Source organism: Erithacus rubecula, assembly GCF_903797595.1.
Source record: "Erithacus rubecula genome assembly, chromosome: 5".
Classification (NCBI taxonomy): Eukaryota; Metazoa; Chordata; class Aves; order Passeriformes; family Muscicapidae; genus Erithacus; species Erithacus rubecula.
Window position 1 is genome coordinate 4335404 of NC_136687.1, and position 20119 is coordinate 4355522.

At 45.7% G+C, this 20119-nt stretch overlaps 1 protein-coding gene across 4 annotated transcripts in view; it reads left to right on the forward strand.

The window, feature by feature from the left end:
- The window catches only part of LOC306802188 (charged multivesicular body protein 3), a 34344-nt gene extending 14655 nt beyond the window's left edge, over nt 1-19689 (forward strand). For 2 of the 4 annotated variants that reach the window (XM_079306047.1, XM_079306048.1), the window contains exon 4: nt 9-2016. In XM_079306047.1, coding sequence (XP_079162173.1) covers nt 9-1563 — 1555 coding nt within the window. In that variant the 3' untranslated portion in view covers nt 1564-2016. Of the gene's footprint in view, nt 1-8; nt 2017-5357; nt 5502-10104; nt 10166-13579; nt 13760-16215; nt 16338-18094; nt 18210-19169 lie in introns of those variants that run through there. The other 2 variants (XM_079306049.1, XM_079306050.1) reach the window with 2 other exon arrangements.
- The last annotated feature ends 430 nt before the right edge of the window (nt 19690-20119 follow it).

Sequence of the window (20119 nt, forward strand, 5' to 3'; positions counted from 1 at the left end):
CTCTGTAGATACTGCAAGAGGAGGGGCTGGCTGAAATCCACCCTCATTATGTCGGTTCCACAAACCAGTACCTCCAAGGGAAAAGTCATGCTTAAGGAATACAGCGGGCGCAAGGTTGAAGTGGAGCACATCTTCAAATGGATCACAGCCCACGCTGCTTCTCGCATCAAAACCATCTACAGCTCTGAACATTTGAAAGAAGAATGGAACAAAAGTGACCAGTACCGGGTGAAAATATACCTGTTTGCCAACCTCGACCAGCCTCCGGCGTTCTTCTCTGCACTAAGTGTAAAGTTTACTGGAAGAGTAGAGTTTATTTTTGTGAACGTGGAAAACTGGGACAATAAAAGTTACATGGCAGAAATTGGTATCTACAAGACACCATCGTACATACTTAGGACTCCTGAGGGGATTTACAGGTATGGAAATAACACTGGTGAATTTATATCGCTACGTGCCATGGATTCCTTTTTGCGCTCGTTGCAACCAGAAGTTAACGATTTATTTGTTTTAAGTTTAGTTTTGGTTAATCTGATGGCTTGGATGGACCTGTTTATTACACAAGGCGCCACTATAAAGCGTTTTGTGGTTCTTATAAGCACTTTAGGGACGTATAATTCACTATTAATTATTTCCTGGCTACCAGTGTTAGGTTTTTTGCAATTGCCCTACTTAGACAGCTTTTATGAGTACAGTTTAAAACTCTTCAGGTACTCTAACACAACTACTTTGGCTTCTTGGGTGAGGGCAGATTGGATGTTCTACTCTTCTCATCCAGCCCTCTTCCTCAGCACGTACCTTGGCCATGGTTTACTAATTGATTACTTTGAGAAGAAGAGAAGGCGCAATAACAACACGGATGAAGTAAATGCTAATAATCTGGAGTGGCTGTCCAGCCTGTGGGACTGGTACACCAGCTACCTGTTTCATCCTATTGCTTCTTTTCAACACTTCCCTTTTGACTCAGATTGGGATGAAGACCCAGATTTGTTCTTGGAGCGGTTGGCCTTCCCCGATCTCTGGCTTCACCCTCTGATACCAACTGATTATATAAAAAACTTACCCATGTGGAGGTTTCAATGCCTCGGCGCCCATTCTGATGAGGAAATGCTGGAAACCTTTGCAGACAGCGAAAGTGACTCTGACAGTGAAAACAAAGAGGCCTTCAGCAGCGACAGAGAAGTGTGGGAGGACGATGATCTGAGCACGTGTCACAGGTGCGGCTGCGGGGCTGAGGCCTGTCCGTGTGCCAGCCGCTCCTGCCACCAGGAGCCATGCGAACGCAGAGCCGGCTCCTACGGCTCCGCAGGTGACCTGGAGCCAGACTGGTCGGCCTGGCCCTCCGACATGTTGCACTGTACGGAGTGTGTGGTGTGTCTAGAGAATTTTGCCAAGGGCTGCCTGCTGATGGGCTTGCCGTGCGGCCACGTGTTCCACCAGAGTTGCATCGTCAAGTGGCTGGCGGGCGGGCGGCACTGCTGCCCCGTCTGCAGGTGGGCGTCCTACAAAAAGAAGCAGCCATACACACACCCGCAGCCTTTGTCCAGTGAGCCCCCGTCTTAGCTGTGTGCCCGTGTCCTTTGTAAGCTTTCAGGATATTACTGCTTGCCTTTTCAATGTTAGTCACTTAAAAGATTACGTGGTTTGAAGTTTTAGTTTAAATGTTAGTGCAGTGAACTAAAATATACATGATGCTAACGTTAATGACAGAATCATTTGGTTGCCTTGTATGTTGAACTGAATGCAAACTTACAATACAAATAACTTGCTCTCTTCAACATCTGGAAACTTGATGCTGTTTTTGTAAGCACAAAAATCAAGCCTACAAGAGAAGCGTATTCCAGCAAACGTTTACAAGTTAGGATGTGGGTGAAATTGAAATTCTAATTGGAGACAATGGCTTAATTTAAGTGTTTCTTATTTTAGAGTCTGTTCTGCACATCTTTGTTGAATAATGTATGTTGTAAGACAGTACCATTTAAAAAGAAATTGGTGAAATAAATTATTTTAAAATGAGATTTGTAATGTTAGTTGTTTTGATAAATATTTTGTGTGTATGGCTACGGATGTCTTGCTGGCCTGATTTATCTGTGAAGACAATAAAAATATAACACAACTTCTGTGACTAATAAATCATCTCCTAGAGATGCAGGAATTCAGTGCTCCGACCCACTGGCCAAGCAGGAAGCAGTGGTGTTTCACTGGAAACTGCTTCCTTCATAAGTCTCCTGTGTTGAGGTGCCTCTCTGCTTGATCTGTGGTTTTCCAGTTGATTACTGCTGCTTTTCCAGATGGAGACCCTCTTCTAGCAGCTATCTCTCCAGCACCCTCACCTGCAGATACCTAGGAAGACTTCAGGGTAGCTCCCTCTACAGCCTCAAAGTAAACTGTTGAGAAGGAGCAGAATATTGTCATACAGTGACAAAAGCAACTTGTAAAGGTAAAAATTGCTAGCTTCCAACAGTGCTGGTATTCTGAAGTGATTTCTGGTTGCTTTGATAGTTCTTTGGTGCCATAAAGAATTCAGTGTGTTGTTGTCTTTATCTTTCAATATGAAACTCTGATTTTGGTTGTATCTTTCAGAAATCACCTGGCTGAAAATAGAGAGGAGTTGTTGGTTGGAAAGAAAAAGGGAAGGTGTGGAAGAATAGGAGATGATATGAGCAGAGGAAAAGGCTAAACTAGAAAGATACTTTTCGTTGTCTTATTTCTTTCCTAAATCTTGTTTATGTGATATGAAAGGAGAATAATGACATCAAGATGATGATAATAGGAAATACAGCTCCCTGTTGCAGTTACAACTCATCTCCCAGTGTCTTACAGAGTTGGGAGGTTGGTGCTCACCAAGCTGCTGTTTCATCTGTCCAGGGTACCTGGGCACACTCTTTTCTGTTAACAAATGTTTCATGGCTCTGTCACCAGGTGTGTTCCCGAGAGAATATTCATGTAATTAGCAGAAGAGCTGTTTTTAATTTACCGAGTCCTTTTTTCTCTCTCATTTTCTTTTTCCCAGAGCAGTACTGAGGCAGAGAGGTACAAGGGGCACAATATCAGCAACTCTCCCGTGGTCCAGAAAGTAATTTTTATTCCAGTTGAGACCTGCCAGTACATGCCCTGTCTGTCATTACAGCCTCGGCAGAGCAGTGGAGAAGCATAATGAGGGCAAAGATCATTTTGCTTCCAATTTGTGCAGCACAGTGGCATATGTGCTTGTCATGAGCTTGACATCCACATTGTTTCAGGATTGTTTTGAAACCTGCACTGAACTGAGGCCTTGCCAAGGGAAAGGAGAAGTTTTGTGTGTATAAATAAGGCTGTAGCTGAGGTGCTGACACACACAAGTGAGGTGCTTTATCACAGCCCACTGTAGCCTTTTGCTGGTACCTCGGCAATTTGCCCAGTGCTGTGAGTGCTAAGCTGGAGCAGTGCAGTGTCCTTGGAGCACTGAGTGCTCGTGGAATGCAGCTCTGCTGCTGAAGGCTGACCTCCTCACCCTCACACACAGCCCCAGCAGCTCTGCTCCCGTGCCCTGGCTCAGCCTTGTCTGCAAACCTTTGTGCACACCTGCTTCAGCTGAAGATTTCTTTTAATGGCCTCCGCTGCTCGACTCATCCAGTTCTCTTGATGGATGACACAAACTGCTGTTTAATTAGCAGGAGAGCACTGAGGGCACATCCACAGGAGCAGGTAATTATGACCAGTAGGTAGCTGTGAAGGAAGGTTTAGTCCCCTCGTGTCTGGGTTATATAAATTGTTGTGATGCAGTTCCTGGCAATGCATCTGTTACAGAATCTTGAGCAGCTGGCGTAGTGTATTGAGAGTCCCAGCAGGACAGAAAAAGCAGTTGGATGTGTTTATTTTATGGAATGCTCGTGTCAGTAGCAGCAGAAGCATCCAAGTAACATTGTTTTCTAGATCTCAGCCCTTTTCTGACGCGATGACAGTTGAATATCGGAGAATGGAGCAAAGGAGCAAAGACTGTTCCTGTAACAAGGTCAGCAGTTTCGCTGCTCACATGTTTTGCCTCGCAGGGCTGGGTTATGCTAGTACTTGTGAAGTGTCTTAACTGAGACGCTAAACATTCCTAAAGTGGTGTTTTATTCTCTGATGTCTCGTGCCTGGAAGCTGGAGACCAATTGTAAATAGAAAACGTCAAACCACTAAGGTGAGGGTATTCACTTATTTATTAGGTTTAATAAAGGTGATGGATGTTTTGTGCTGCTATTACAAAGGATGGATTTAAATAATCTCTGAAGCTCTTTGCCACTCTCGATTTCATCAATTATTGTTTTATTAGCACTGCCTTTCCCACTGCTGGTGCTCAGTCAAAAACGAGAGCTCTCTTTTCCAAAGCTTGTTTAGATATTTTTTTGCATTCGATTCTGGAGGGAAAGTTGACAAAGGTGAAAGTGTACATTTTTGTCACTCATTAAAATGCCTGTCTCCGGTAATCAAATAACCAGGGTAAGTATATTTGTAAGGTATTAAAGAGATTATGTTAATAGCACCTTTTTCTTCCTAAGCTTTTGCACTCTGTGCATCACTGATTTATTTCTGATGCTCTCAGTCCCAGATTGTGCACCGGGGCGCGAAGAGATGGAATGACTGCTGGAGCTCCAGGGAGCGGCTCCAAGCTGTCCCTGCATTTCAGCCAGGCGACCCTGCGGAGAGGAGGGTGAAGATGAGCCAGGCCTGGCTGCTGGCATGTCTCCGACAGAGCCCCGGCAGCTGGGGAAGGGGTGGCCATCGGCTTGTATGAGCTTTGTATGAGCTCAGGAGTCCTGCAGGCCATCCCAGGGCAATGACGGAGTGCGAGCCTTTACACCAACAGGTTATGGAGGTGCTGGAGCTCCAGAGGAGGCGGCGGAGATGGGAAGGGGCTGGAGCAGGGCGTGGTGAGCGGCTGGGGGGGCTCAGCCTGGAGCTGACTGCTCCCCACAGCCCTGACAGGAGGGGGCAGCCCGGGGGATCAGCCTCTGATTCCGGGAACCAGCCACAGGACGAGCTGGAGCAGTCGAGTTCGGGTTGCGCATTAGGAGAAACTTCTTGACGGGGTGATTGGGCATTGGAATGCGCTGCCCAAGGCGATGGAGTCACTGTCCCTGGAGGTGTTTTAAAGAAAGAATGGACATGGCACCCAGTGCCACAGTGGAGTTCGATCATGGTCGGACTCGATAATCTCAGAAGTCTTTCCCAACCTGACTGACTGCGAGTGCGTAACAAACGCGCTCAATGCGCGGGGCCGCGCTCCCCCGCCGCCACCTGAGCCCTCAGCGCGGGGCGGGGCGTGCGCAGCGCCACGTGACCGGCGGGAAGCCGCGAGGGGCGGGGCGAGCCCGCTCGGGCACCGCCCCCGAGCGGGGAGGGCGGGGTCTGCGGCCCCGGCGGCGCAGGCGCAGTGCGGGCTGGCCGGCCCGGCTGCGGGGAACCCGGAAGTGCCGGGCGGTGCGGCCGCCATGGGGCTGTTCGGGAAGACCCCCGAGAAGCCGCCCAAGGAGCTGGTGAGGGGCCGGCGCCGCCGAGGCGGCGGGGGCCGGCAGCTTGAGGGGGCAGTAGCGGCGGGGCCGGGCGGCGTTTCTATGGCGTCGGGCGGGGCTGCGGAGGGGCCGGGCTCGGCCTGGTCCGGGCGCAGGCTGCACCCGGCCCGGGACCGGGCCCGTGGAGACCTCACAGAACCTTCCAGTGTCTGAAGGAGATACAGGGAAGCCGGAGAGCGGCTCTTTGTGGGGAACTGGAGTGACGGGACAAGGGGCAATGGGTGCAAGTTGAAAAGGGGGAATTTCGATTAGGTACTGGGAAAAAGTTCTTCCTGTGAGGGTGATGAGACACTGGAACAGGTTATCCATGGAAGCTGTGGCTGCCCCATACCTGGAAATGTTCAAAGCCAAGCTGGATAAGGCCTTGAGCAACCTGGTCTAGTGGAAGGTGTCCCTCCCTGTCCATGGCACAGGAGGCTGGAACTCTCTAAGGCTCCTTCCAACCCCTTAACATTCTAGGATTCTTTGATTCTAGCTCCTCTTGCAGACACAGCCTTAAATATTAGGAAACAGTAGCTGAAATGTTAGGACTTGTAGGGGGAAGATGAGCCTGTAAACAAACTGTGTGTTTCTACAAGCAGCTTTCTGATGTCAGTGTAGTGAAATATTCAATACACTGGTGGATTTCACTGTTGCCTTTCATAAGTAGCTACGACGAATGTGTTAGTGAAAAAATCTGTTTGGTGAGAGGAAGATCAAATACATTAGAGATGCTGGAAAAGCAGCAGGGAGAAGGATGACAGGCACACAAGTTGAAGACTTGGACAAGTGTCAGTGTCAGAGATGTTCCCTGGTGCTTGGTAGCAGCTGAGTCCCAGGGGAGCTGCTTATGGTTGCAGCTTCTCAGGTGAGAGAATCAGTTGAGGAATGTACCTTTGGGAGTGTCCTTTCCCTCCCTCTGCCAGTGTCAGAGCACTGTATGGGCTGGGTCAGTCTCCTGTGCTCCTGAGTCTGGTACAGGAGACCACAGGGACAGCTGGGGTTGTGTCTGCTGCTCTCAGGGCTGGGGTAACAACTGTGTAACCCACACAGGTGGTGATGCTGCACTGAGGAGTTCTTGCCCCCTGTCTCAGGGCTGCTCTTTTGTCTTCCCTAGCTGATGAACTTGCTGTGTTTTCCAGTAACACAGTCTGTGGGTCATCTTGGAGCTCTTGGAGGATGGTGCCATCCACCTTGAACCTTCTTTTTGGTGGTGCACAGCAACAGGACAAGGAGTAGTAGCCATAAACTAAACCACAATAACTTCCAGCTTTACATGAGGAAAAACTTTATGTTGGGGGTGGCAGAGTCTTGGAACAGCTGCCCAGGGAGCCTGTGGAGTCTCCTGCTCTGCAGACATTCCAAACACACCTGGACATGTTCCTGTGCCCCCTGCCCTGGGTGACCCTGCTTTGGGAGGGGGTTTGGACTGGATGATCTCCAGAGATCCCTTCCTAAGCCAATGATCCTGTGATTCTTTGCAGAAGACCCTGCAAAGGCAGTATGGAACAGGTGTAGGCAGAAGTGACATGAGTCCTCTTGTTGTCATGAGCACTCCCTTGGGATGCAGGCTGGCATGGTGACTCCACAGACCTAACACTGATACTGAGAAACCCATTAATTGTTAAAAATTCCTTTCCTCCTTTACCTAAGTGCAGCTTTAGAAGGAAAAAGCAGTAGTTGTTTCTGCATCCTAGCTGATGGGGGAACAGCACCACTTAGCTCATGTCTGCCAGCAGCTGTGCACAAGATACAGTCCCTGAGCAGGGAGGGAGCCATCCAAGCACTGCAGGAGGTGGATGATGATGGGGAAGGGTTGAGATTTTTGGGAGGGCAATGATTTCCCCTCAATTCTTTTGCCTACCCTCTCCTGATGTGAGATAATTTATTTATGATCAATACAAGGCAAATATCTTCAGTCCTTATAAGGAGCTGGTGATGTATTTCAGCCTGTCTAGAGCTGGGGATTTATTGTACTTTTAATGCCATGTCTGGATCGTTTGGACTTAAAAAGTGGGTTTTCCTCCAGTGTAGTCTGAGTTGGCTCTTTTTAGCTTGAGTGCTTTGCTGGCTGACTGGCATAATGCAGTGCTGTGAGAGTGATGTTTTTGTTTGGATCTGGAGTGGAAGCAGAATTGCTTCATCAGCATGGAGTTGTGCTCAGAATCTTTGCTCAGCTGGACTACATACTCCTGTTCCCAGCATTGCTGCCTTGTGCCATGGTTCATATCCATGTCCCTGTGTCCTGTGTGAGATGGGCAGTGTGGCTTCTCTACAGCTCAGCAAATTGCTGTCTCATGTAGCTGGGAGCATGAATAGCCTGCATGAGAGTCAGTGGGATTTGCTCCTCCTCTTACACAAAACAGGAGATGAGTTGGGAGCACCAGGGAAGGCATAAGCACCAGCTCTGCCTTTAGGACAGTCATGTCAAGCAGCTGATTCCTGGCAATGCTAGGGATGAGCTGTGAAAGAGTTTTCTGCTGTCAGAGTTAAGCAGAGATTGATGACAACACACAACCAGTCTTGATTTAATGGTGTCTTTGTGCTGGGCTGTGCATCCCAGAGAAAGAAGCTGCAAATGCTGCTGTGGTTCATTTGACAGTTGCTGATTGTGCTTGTACATGAAGGCTTGTTGTGTGTTGGCCTGTTCTAGAACACAAATCTAGATCAAATATCTGGTAGGTGTTTGAGACAGGACAGTTGAGCAGCCAGAGCTCTCATGTTTTCTTTTCCTTCAGTCTCTTTCCCCTGCTTTTTTCCTCTCATATAGGCCATTCTAAGAAAAGGGTTAGCTTTCTGTCAGGGTGAGGAATGACTCAACAGGACATTATCTCCTCTGCTCTGAAGAACAAGAGGGGATGTTGCAGTCAGTTCTGCAAGGGTTGGTGTTTTTTTGCTTATAAACCCTGGGTTTAACTAAAGGTACAGGAGTTTTCTGAAACCTGTTAGAAACTATTGCACCTGTGCAGGGCTTTGGGTTGTTGGTGGGGATTTTTAAGCTGATTTTGTGCTTGGGCATCTCAAATGGGGGCTTTTGTCTGCAGTCAAAACATAATCTTATTCATCATGACCAAGAGAAGAGAGTCTTTTGAGACTGGTGAAAGTCCAAATCTGTTGCTCTGCTAGACTTGTGCACTGAAGTGAACTTGCTTTATGAGCTTTCATTGCACAAGTTATCTTCACTCTGCTTCCTCAGAGGGGAAGAGAAGCTCCACTGTCAGGGCAAGTGGAGCTCCCTACCTCCTGGGTGAGCCAGAGGATCTGGAACAGAGAGATCTCAGCAAGTGCCAGGAGGGAGCTGTTGAAGGAGTGGCTGTGTTTGAGCCCCACCAAAGGCAGGGGAAGGGAAGCTGGAGGGCAGAGAGACCTGAGCAAGTGGGAGGGACACAGCAGGAGGCTCAGGATGCTGAGCAGTGCAAGGTTGTGCAGGTGGGACAACCATCCCTGCAGGCAGGGATGTGCAGCCTGGGGCTGGCTGGGCACCAGCTCTGCAGGAAAGGATCTGGTTTCCTATGGATAATGAACGAGTTCCCAGTGCACCTTTGCAGCAATGAAGGCAAACAGGGCTGTGTTAGGAAGCTGTAGTCACAGTGTTGAGTCACTGTGCCAGTCAGCAGTACAGAGGCCACACCTGCAGAAGTGTCCCAGTGTGGGCAGGCAGTTCTGGAAGGATCTCAATAAACTGGGAAGTGTGGCAGAGGCCATCAGAATGCAGGAGGAGTGGCTTGGGGAACTGGGCTCATTTTGGCTTGGAGAAGAGAAAGTGAAGGAGCAAGAATCTGGAGCCTCTGGTGGGGTTGTGGTCAGGATAGAGACAGGTACTTCTGAGGTGTGTCCAGTGACAGCAGGGGAGCTGCAGCCACAGCTGGCCAGAGGAGAGTTTTGAATTGTACATGAAAGGCCAGGTTGGATGGAACTCTAAGCGATGTGGTTTAGTAGAAGGTGACCCTGCCAACAGCAGGGCATTGGAAATAGATGGTCTTTAAACTCCCTTCCAACCCAAACCATTCCAGGATTCTACAAGGAAATGTCTTCACCATACAGGAGTAATTTAAGTGCATTTGCTTAGAGTGGCTGTGAAGTCTCTGCCTCAAACAGTATCAAAACTACCTGAACTACCTGTCTGAAGTCTGAACTTGATCCTTCTTAGGGTAGGGGTTGGCTTGGAGACCTTCTGGGGATCCTCCTGACTGAAATGGGCAGTAGCACTCTTGGGGCTGTGCCAAAGTCTCCCCTGTGGCAAGGTCCCTCTGTACAGTGACATGGATGTGATGTGGGAAGTTAGCCAGGCAGTGAGAGTCTGACTCACAAATCACATCATGGAATCATTGAAAAGTTGGATGGGATCTTTAAAGGTCTTCCTTAACTCCTTGTCTGAACTTTAAGAGCAGTGCAGTGATTGGTGGTATCTCTGCAATGCTGGGGGGTTTTATTATTTGAGTAATGAAATATTTTAACATCACTCATAACTTGAAGCTCATGCATTTTGAAGTGCTGCTTTTGATGCTGAATGTTTAAGTTACATGAAAATATCAAAGCATAGTTTTTAAGTTGGAATTTCAAGTAACTCTCACTTTCTCTTTTTAAGGTCAATGAATGGTCCTTGAAGATAAGGAAAGAAATGAGAGTGATTGATAGACAGATCAGAGGTTTGTACTTGAGTCTCATTTTTTGTTTTTACTCTCCTTATGTGCCTTCAAGTTATTTTTGCTTTAATTGAGCCATGCTGTGAAATTTAATAACCTGGGGTAGTCTATCACATCTGGAGTAAAGGAAGATGAATGTGATCCTGGGGCCAGACTTAGTCTGTGTTACAAAATGATGTCGCTGTGAAGTTATCCAAGTAAAATTTTCAAAAGAACATTAATATTTCATGCTCCCACCTAATGCTCTTAAATCTCTTTGGATAACATGTATTAGACTTATTATCCAGAATTTCACCCACATTGATTTAATGAGTGGTGTGGTATATAATTCCACATGGAGACAGTTCCACTGCATATACTGGTGTGAAAGTGCATGTTCCAAGCAAAAGTAGCTTGCTGACAGCTTGGAAAAATTACAAATACAAGAGAGGAAGGAGGGAAAAAAGTGTTTTCTCAGTGCGTGGGTGTTTTGCTATTAAATAATGAGCATTACACTGCTGAATATGTCTTGAAAAGCAGAGGAGTTGCTTAATGTTGCACTGCTGTCAGTTCAGAATTTGTTCTACCTGCCTTCTCTGAGCCTGAAAATAAATTTGTGCCTAGTTTTTGTTTTCCCCTTTGTCTTCTACCCTGTCTCTGGGATTTGCCACGGGAGGTGCTGGTGAAGGATATTTTGTGTCAGAATCTGGTTATGAGGCACATGCCTGTTTGGAGTGAGGCCTTGAGGGATACATCCTCCCTTGCTGTTCCCTTCTTCCCCAGCCCTGGAGTAACCTGGCAGGGTTTGTGTCTTCTCCCTATCATAGACTTGTGTGAGTTGGTTGGAGAAGATTGCTGTGCAGTACAAAGTGTGTCTTTGCCCTTGTCTCCAGTATGAGGAACAGATTTTGTCTTTTCCAGGAAAACAGATGTAAAAGGATGTGATTTTTTTTTTTTTTTACTTTCTCCAAGGCACTTTGTGTGGCTGTATCAGGCACAGAGGAACTGCAGCTCTGGTCTTACTAGCAAAATAATGTTTTAGAGGTTACGTCTTCCATGGAAGCAAATTACTCATGTGTTCACTACTGATGTTTCTTGAAATTTTGGGTTTCTCTTAACTTTTTACATGCCATAATATTTTTAATGGCCTACACAGATACTAGGTTATATGGTAGTGTGATTTTTTTTTATGTGGATGCAAGTCTAATTATTTTAACAGCTTTAAACATGTCTATGTTTCAGAGTCCTACATTCAAAGAAGTACAATTCAGCACTAACCACCAACGATCTGCCATAGTTCCCCTTAAAATAAAGTACAGAATATCTTTGTGCCAGGATTTCACATTCTACCAAGTATCACCTATGGAAGTCCATGGTTCTGCTGGACACTTCCCAGGCTAGCAGGCTGCTCCTAAAGGATGACAGCCAAGTGCCACTGAAGGTTTCTTCAAAAATTATCCACTGTACTTGGATTTTGACATGATTTCTCATTTCAGCTGAGCCTTACACAGGAAATCCCTGCAATCTTAAGTAAGGATGCTAAGCTGGAACCTGCCTTAGTTTCCTTGAGGGAAACTGGGCTTGATGTGTCTGAACAAGGCAACACTAGATCCACCTGAGTGGGCTTGGATCACTGGAACACTTGGCTCACCCAGTCAGCACAGTTACTAAAATAGCAACACACTGAAACCATCTGTTGTTGGACTCTTGCAGCTGTAGTGATTTCTCTTTGTGTTAGGTTGTTTTTCAGGGCTTGGAAGGTTTGGGCTTGGAGAAATGGAAGGTATCCTTGTTCAGAATTGAATTTTGAGTTGATAGAGTTGGAGTAATACAGTAACTTTGTGTTTTGCTGAGTTTGAGTCCCTCTCGTGGGTGCTTTAGGCTGCTTTGTGCCTCTTGTGCTTAATAATGCTGCAGAGAGAGACTGGGGAAGTGACTTGGGCTCCCTTGAGGAGTGTAGCTGGCACTGACCTTCAGAGATGGAGTTTGCTGTTCTTGCATGCTTGTGCCACTGATCTCACACTCAGCAGTTCATGCCAGTGAAAGCATTCACTTGGTGCAGGCTGCCCCACACTGGCCTGGCTGTAGTGACACAATGCTTGTGGTTGTTTTCAGCCTGACAAAGTGAATGTTGTAATTCCTCAGCACTGCTGGAGTTCTTGTGGTGCTTTCTGTTTCCTGCTGGAGCACTTCAGCTCTTTCTTACCTGCTCTGATATGCTGGGACTCAGCTCAGTCCCATGTCTGACATACAAATGTCTTCAAGTTTGTGGTATTTCTGAAAATAAGAGTGGGAAAGCAGCAAAGGTATGTTTTTCTGATTATGATCCTGCAGCTTTCTGCCAGTCCTTTAAGGTAAACACCTCAGTGAATGGTACTGAGAGAATTACTGGTCTTGAGTACAGGGTTCATTAACTCCCACCTGAGAAGCTGTGTTGAAGTCTCCAAGTTGGCATGTTCTAGAAATCATGTATTGATGCCTTTGCTTTTGTCAAAGGGCAGCTTCTTATTCTTTCAACATATAACTTTGTCTGGCATAAATCAAGAGGACTCAAAGCTGAATTTGAACAGAGGCTTTCCTTCAAATAATTGTTCTTGTGTTCATTTCAATCAGCTCTTTGCAGGAAGGTGAGGAGCCCTTACTATCTGAATTCTTTATTTACTTAAGGATAGTTTTTCTTGTGGACTCTGAGATCCCCATTTCATCAGTGGCTAATTTATTACTGAGTTTGGAAAAGAAAGGAGGTTGATATGACTCTTGCACTGTGGGTTTTTTGGAGTACCTGGCTCCTGCTGTTCACAGCAAGTGTTACCTGGCAGGGCAGAACTGTGAACAGTCACATCAGATTTGCTGGAGAATCCAATGGTATTTGAGAAGGCCTTTTTACTGTTTAATAGTTCAAATCCAACCAATTCTTTGGTGCTCGTGCTTAGTTCACTTAAGCACACTCTTAAAAAAAACTGTTGAACAAAGCCAAATGCCAGGATAGTTTGTACAGGATATTTTAAGTTAGATGTATATTTTGTGAATATATATTAGTATCAGGCCAGTTTAATAATCAGGAATTTATTTTGAAGTTGTAAGTCAAGTCATTGTCTCAGAGCTCTTTGTTCTTACAGGACCTTTTTGTGTTTCGTAAACTCTTAGTCAGCTCAGCATTGTGGACTAATATTCTCAGACAGTACTTTAGAATACTCTTGTCTGCAAAGGAAATTACAGAGCTGGATGCTCAGTAGTGAGAGTTTTCCTATTAAGATTTAGCTGAATTAATCAGCTGACATGTAAATCAGCCTAGAACAAGGTCTTTGAGTAACAGAGGGAATCTGAAATCCAGCAGAAACAATTCTTTGTATCGGAAACACACCTCAACAAATGACTGATTTCTCTTTTATATCCTTAGGAGTTCATCACTGTTTGCTGTGTTTTTCTGTACTCCAGATATCCAGAGGGAAGAGGAGAAGGTGAAGAGGTCAGTAAAAGATGCTGCCAAAAAGAATCAGAGAGATGTGTGTGTGATCTTGGCGAAGGAGCTGATCCGCTCTCGGAGGGCCGTGAGCAAACTCTATGCATCCAAAGCTCACATGAACTCTGTTCTCATGGGGATGAAGAACCAGCTTGGTAAGAACAAATTCTCAGCCAAGCACAATAACTGCTCTGATAGTAGAAGTGAGGTCTGAGGTTTCCTTGTCCAGAGTCAAAACCAAAAGCAGGCAGAGCTTGAATGTGGGAACAGCCATGCTCCTGTAAAAAGCAGCTGATTCCAGTGGGCTTCAGGAGCCTGGGAAGATCATTCCATAGCAGGTCCCGAGCTGTGAGGCTGCTGAACTTCTACCCTCTAATCCCAGCAGGCACATGCACCCACAATCTCAGAGCAGAGCCTTTGCCACCCCATAAACACACACAGCTTTCACACATGCATGAACAGCTCCATCCTGCACTTCCTCTTCTGCTCATGAGGACTGAGGTCTACTAGTAGAACACAGGTGTACACAATAGGTTGGTTGTTCCAGGAGAAGCTCTCAGATGCTCTGCCCAAAACTGGCCAGATATCCAGTAGCTGGTCTCAGATCTCCTGCTCTGCCTGAACTGCTTGTATCTGGTCCTGCAGGCCCCTGAGGTTTGTGTGTTCCCTGATCCACTTCAATCCTTCCCCAAACTACCTTTGGTCATTCCCCTAAGATTCAGTTATGTTTTTGTAATCCCCTTAAAAGATCCATTGTAAGTTTTCCCCATGTGCAAACATGCTCTTTTCCCCTACATCCCTGTATCCCTGCAGGCAATAACCTCTCTCAGTCTACAGGATGTTCTGAGGCTTCTCCTCCAGTGCCCTGCCTGGATGAGTATCCCACCCTGGGCTCTGAAGTAGTCAGGGAGATCCCAGTTTTAGTTTCTTGGGGTTCCTGCCCCTCATTGTTCCCTACATCCTTGCTGGTTCCCTGTTTCTTGTGATGAGCTGCTCAGCAGATGATCTAACACCTCTCCTCAGAGCCTGAGGGTTCCAGTGGTGTAAGAATCACATGCTCTGAAACTGAACTCACAGCAATTTGGAGCACATTCTTAGTGTGCATTTCTAAACAGTTTCAATGCATTCCTAATATCCCTGTATCCTGGTGGAGCTTGTCACTGATTGACAGCACCTGTCACAGGAGTAGAATTCATCCTGTAGATGGTTGCTTCCCTAGCAAGAGCCTGGTGGCATTTACCAATCCCTACAAGGGGATGAGGGAGCAGTGTTTGATTTCTTAGTGTGGATGAATCCTTTTGCCCCTTCACCTAAGACCCATGTTCAGTAAATCCTCCTTGTTCCTTTGTGTTCCTCCAGAACCAGCATATTTCCCTCATTCCTTATCCACATCAGAAATCTGTTGTAATACACTTTCTGCAGTGTTTTCCATAGCTGGAAACAGTCCAGCCTGTAACAAGCAGAGCAGAAAGCTTTAAAGACAGGAGAAGACTTGGTGGAGGTCAACATGCTGCTGAAATGTCAAAGCATTTCCCCCACCCTAGCACCATCCAAATAGCTTCTAACATTGAATGAGTGATAAAACAGGAGGTCACACTGTGAACCTTGAGTGTAATTTTATGATGGTTCAAATGTGGCTCCCCATGCATCTCACTCAGGAAAGGGAACTAGGACCATCCTTGCACCTTAGGGTGTCCCTGCTCCTTATTATCACTGCCAGCATCTTCATCTTCCTGGGAATGTTTTGATACACTTAGATAGGAAATATGAAGGAATCTAAAATTCAGTCTGGGGTCCGTAGTAACTTGAGAAACGATCACTCAAAGCAAGGTTTCTGTTAGTTTGTTACAAGTGTGGGGCTCTTAAAAAGAAATTATTAAAATGAAAAATAATATGTGCTGTACCTTCATTTTGCTTCATTAAGGAGTGACCATTTTATATACAAACAGGTAAGTTCTCCATGTCCAGGAAGCTGAAAAGTTAGAAGACAGAATTCAGAAAACTTCAAAATGCCCTTAATTACTACTTTTTGATCTTGATGTATCAATTCATATGAGGAGAGCTTATAAGCTAGAATAGCCTCTGTAAAGAGTATTGTTAAATTCAATTTAAACAAGCTTATTTTTGGCTTATCTGCTTCAATTCAATTCAATTTCAAGTATTAATGTTCTAGCTTACTCTGCTGTGAAACCATTGCAGCAGAATTGGTGCCAGGGTTAGTTTCCAGTACCTGGTGTCAGGCAGGAGCTCCCTGGTTTCAGCAGTCACTGCAGCTCTGCTGCTGAAACTCTCAGCAACACCTCTGGCTGCTGAGGGGCCAGGCAGGAGCAACTCTCCCTGTCTTCAATGAGCTGGGGGCAGGTGGGTTGAAATCTCTCTGCAGATCACCTGGGTTCCTCACTGTAGAGGAGCAGGAGCTTTGCTATAAATGTGACTTTTCCAAAGTTGGGCTTTTCCAGGAATTTAGTCAAGAATAAAGAAGTGCAATGCCTGTTTATTTTTTAAATTGAATTGCCTAAATGTAAACAAGTTTCTGTATAGGGAGGATATAATTTCTGTGCTTTCAGCAGTGCCTGGGTTGTTGAAACTGTTCTGTGCCTCTCCTTCACAGCTGTGCTCAGAGTAGCAGGTTCATTGCAGAAGAGCACAGAAGTCATGAAAGCTATGCAAAACCTAGTAAAAATCCCAGAAATCCAAGCAACAATGAGGGACTTGTCCAAAGAGATGATGAAGGTAAGATCTGGCACATAAACCAGACCTGGGTGAGCACAGTGTGGTTGTTACTGAGCTGTGCAGATGTTTGGGTGGCCCCTTTGTCACAGGGCTGGTGTGAGCTCAGGACAGCCTCTGACTCTATGGCCAGTCTGATACTGGTGACACAAACAGTTTTAAATCTAGCAGCAAAAAGCTGTTAGACCAACATTCCTAATAACAGCTTTGAGTCAAAATTGGGAACATATGGGGAATTTATTGTCCACAGACATGTTCAAAGAAACTATGATTTTCAGGCATTTGTATACACTAAAACAGCCAAGATGTTTTAAATAGACACTTCCAAAAATCTGCCCAATTTATTGCACTGTAGAGGTGTTTTGTTTGTTTTAATTACTACCAGAACATCTCATCTGTCTTTGTTTAATGGATAACCTGAGTTTTATCCAGCTAACAGTTTTTTATTAAATTTGCTGTCCTGCTTAGACAATTACTATTGATTAAGTTTTCTGGAGGGTAGAAGCCTATGAAGTGGCTCCCTTACTACACCTGCAATGTATTAATCAAGTTTTCTTGGGATGTATAGACCTTTGACTCCTTAATTCTCTCAAGACACCATTCTTGTTCTATGACATCTAATTAATCTCTAGTTATATGATGACCATTAAACAATTCTTTATTGAATTTTGTTCTTCAGCTATAGATTCTCTAATGGCTATGAGTCCATGGAACTCCTTTCTGCAGGTGCAGTGAAATAATTTCTCAGGGTTTTCTACTGACAGCCAATACAGATCTAAATTAAAACCAGCCAAAATAACACAAACTTTCCTTAACTAATTAAATGTAGTTCATTACAAACTTTTTGAAGAATCACATAACTCCTGGCTAATTCAGATATAACCCACTGTTACTGGTTTAAAGCCTCTAGCTCAGTGTCTCTATGTGATGGGAGTGCTTTGATTTGAAAGTATACTATGTCTCTGTTATGACTATTACATTTCAACTACCAAAGTTGTTTTGCTTTTTCTCTTCTTACCACTCTAAACTGCTTAGTCCAAATAAGTCTTTTTTTAAATAATTTTACTAAGTCCACCAGCATGGTTTGGCCAGGACTGCAAAGGAATGTTTTCAAATGCAGATAGAAAAAAACCAAGCTGTGTCAAAGAGCAGTTTTACAGTATGCTACACAATTCATGCTGCATGACTGAAATTTACACTTGTATTTCACATGCTTGGAGCAGACTGGGTTCTTGGTTTAGACATGCAACAACAAAAATAACCACAGAATTGTAGAATGGTTTGGGTTGGAAAGGATCTTAAAGGTTCTGTAATTCCAGCCCCCCTGCCATGGATGGGGACATCTGCCACTAGACCAGGTTGCTCAGAGCCCATCCAGCCTGGCTGGGAACACTTCCAGGGATTGGGCATCCACAGCTTCTCTGGGGAACCTGTTCCAATGCCTCACCACCCTCACAGGGAAGAATTTCTTCCTAATACCTAATATAAATCTCTTCTCTTTTAGTTTAAATTACTTGAGGGTTTCAAAGTCTTTAATCCTCAGTTTTCTTCCTGCATTTCCAGTGCACCAATTGCAGAGATGTGTTGAGGGCAGGTGTGTTGGCCACCCTCCTGCAGCAGCCTCAATCTGGAACTCCCCTGGAGCAGGGGCTGTTACATGCCTGGAGAGGCATAACCTCATCTCCCAAGCAGAAATGTGTCTTCTTACTCTGCTGTTTCCAAGGGCATCACACACTGCCTTTTTTTTTTTTTTCTGCTAGGCTGGAATTATAGAAGAGATGCTGGAAGACACCTTTGAAGGCCTGGAGGATCAGGAGGAAATGGAAGAGGAAGCTGAGGCAGAAATTGACAAAATCCTTTTTGAAATTACAGCTGGTGAGTTTGTGGGTGCTGCTGAGAGCCAAGTCCCTGCTCTGCTCAGTAAGATGCAGCAACTGAAATCTTTATCTGTTCTGCACTCTCCCAGTGGCATCTCTTCCTTTGGTGATGGGCAGAGAGCTCTGACAAACTGGTTTCTCAGGGAATATTGGCTGAGAAGGCCAGTGGGGCTCAGCAGGGCAGAACTAATATTCATCAGCTGTTGTCTGTGGAGTTATGTAATTGAGGCTCTAATATATCTGTGTTTGGCTGTGCAGTGAATCTCTTAATGAGGTGAAACTAACATGATTGAGTAGGTATTGTTATTAATGAAACCAAGAAATAGACTGCTGCACTGCCTTGAGTCATAGGCTGTGCTGTATTCCTGGCAGTAAAATGCTGTGTCTTGTTCAGGGGAAATAACCCAAAACAAACACAAAAACCCTCTTAAAACCAAAACCACAATTTCTGTTTTCCAGCTCATGAAGTAATGATTTACTGGTTCAGTTATTTGACTTGGAGAATGCTTAGAATGCTCCTTTCACCTGGATTGCTTGTGATGTGGTGTGACACAAACAAGCACCAGGGCTGCATTTGCTGTACCACACTGCAGGTGCAGCACCCACCCTGCTGGCACCTTGTGCCCAGCACCTGGCACAGTGCCCTGCTCTTTCTCACATCCTGAGTTGCTTTTTCCATCCCTTTCCCTGGCTGGAACAGCTCCCCTCCTCCTGAGCAGGCAGGGGGAGCTCCCAGGCAAGGAGTAGGGCTTGTGGGGAGCTGGGAGCCTCCTCCCAGCAGGGAGGAGCACAGAGGCTCAGAGCTGGCAGGTCAGTGCTAACAGCCAACAGCCCCTGTCACCTCAGGGCTGTGACCTCCACGGGAAATGACTGGTTGGGTTATTTCAGATGTCCCTGAAAGCCACTAATTATTAAATGAAGAGCTGACACTTGCTAACCAGCCTGTTTGTTGTTGCAGGGGCCTTGGGTAAAGCACCCAGTAAAGTGACAGATGCTCTGCCAGAGCCTGAGCCCATGGGAGCAGCTGCTGCTGCTGTGGATGAGGAGGAGGACATCGAGGCCATGCAGTCACGGTTAGCCACCCTCAGGAGCTAGGGACAGGAGGGATGTGTACAGTTGGCTTTATTTCATTCTGTCCTATCTTCAAAATGTAAACCTTAATGTATTCTCACTTATGTAATATATATATTTTTTTTTTCTTGAGGATTTTTTTCTCCAAGACACTACTGTAATATACTTCTTGCGGAGTGCAGTCTCTTCCAGTTTTCTGTTCAGCCCATGTTTCCTGTGGTGACATGGCAAGGATGGTGTAATGTTATGTATTTTTAGACAAAATCCTGAAATATATTCTCATCTTCAAGCAGCCTTTCTCCCTAACAGGCACTTTGGTTTAATGTGCTACCAAAAACCTCCAGCACTGTCAGATCTGTGTTTTCCTGAATCAATACAAATTTTATTAAAGCTGCTTCTAACAGTCACTGTCATGCAGCAGTTTAGTTTGCATCACTTTGACCTTTTTCTCAAATACCCACCAAACACTCCCTTTTAGTTTTGTAACACCTTTCTTTTAGCACATTTAGGGCCTTCAGTGCATACTTGAAGAGTAGTTTTGAGTCTGTTTCAGCTCTGTATATTCACAGGAGAGCCTGGCTTAGCCAAGGCCGTGGCACAGTGAGGGCAGGGCAGCTGGCAGCAGTGGGAGGGGGCCCTGACTCACCAGGCTGTTGGCAAAGCTACCCCAGACCCTGTGGCTATGCCAAGGCCTCTGCTGCTCCAATAGCACATTTCAGGGTCAAAGGAGAGCTGTGTCTCCTCCCAAGGAAAAGCTTCAGGCAAAATGGATGTCATGGCTCACAAAAGGCTGTTTGCAAACCAAAATCTCAGACCCAAACCTGTCATTGCCACAAT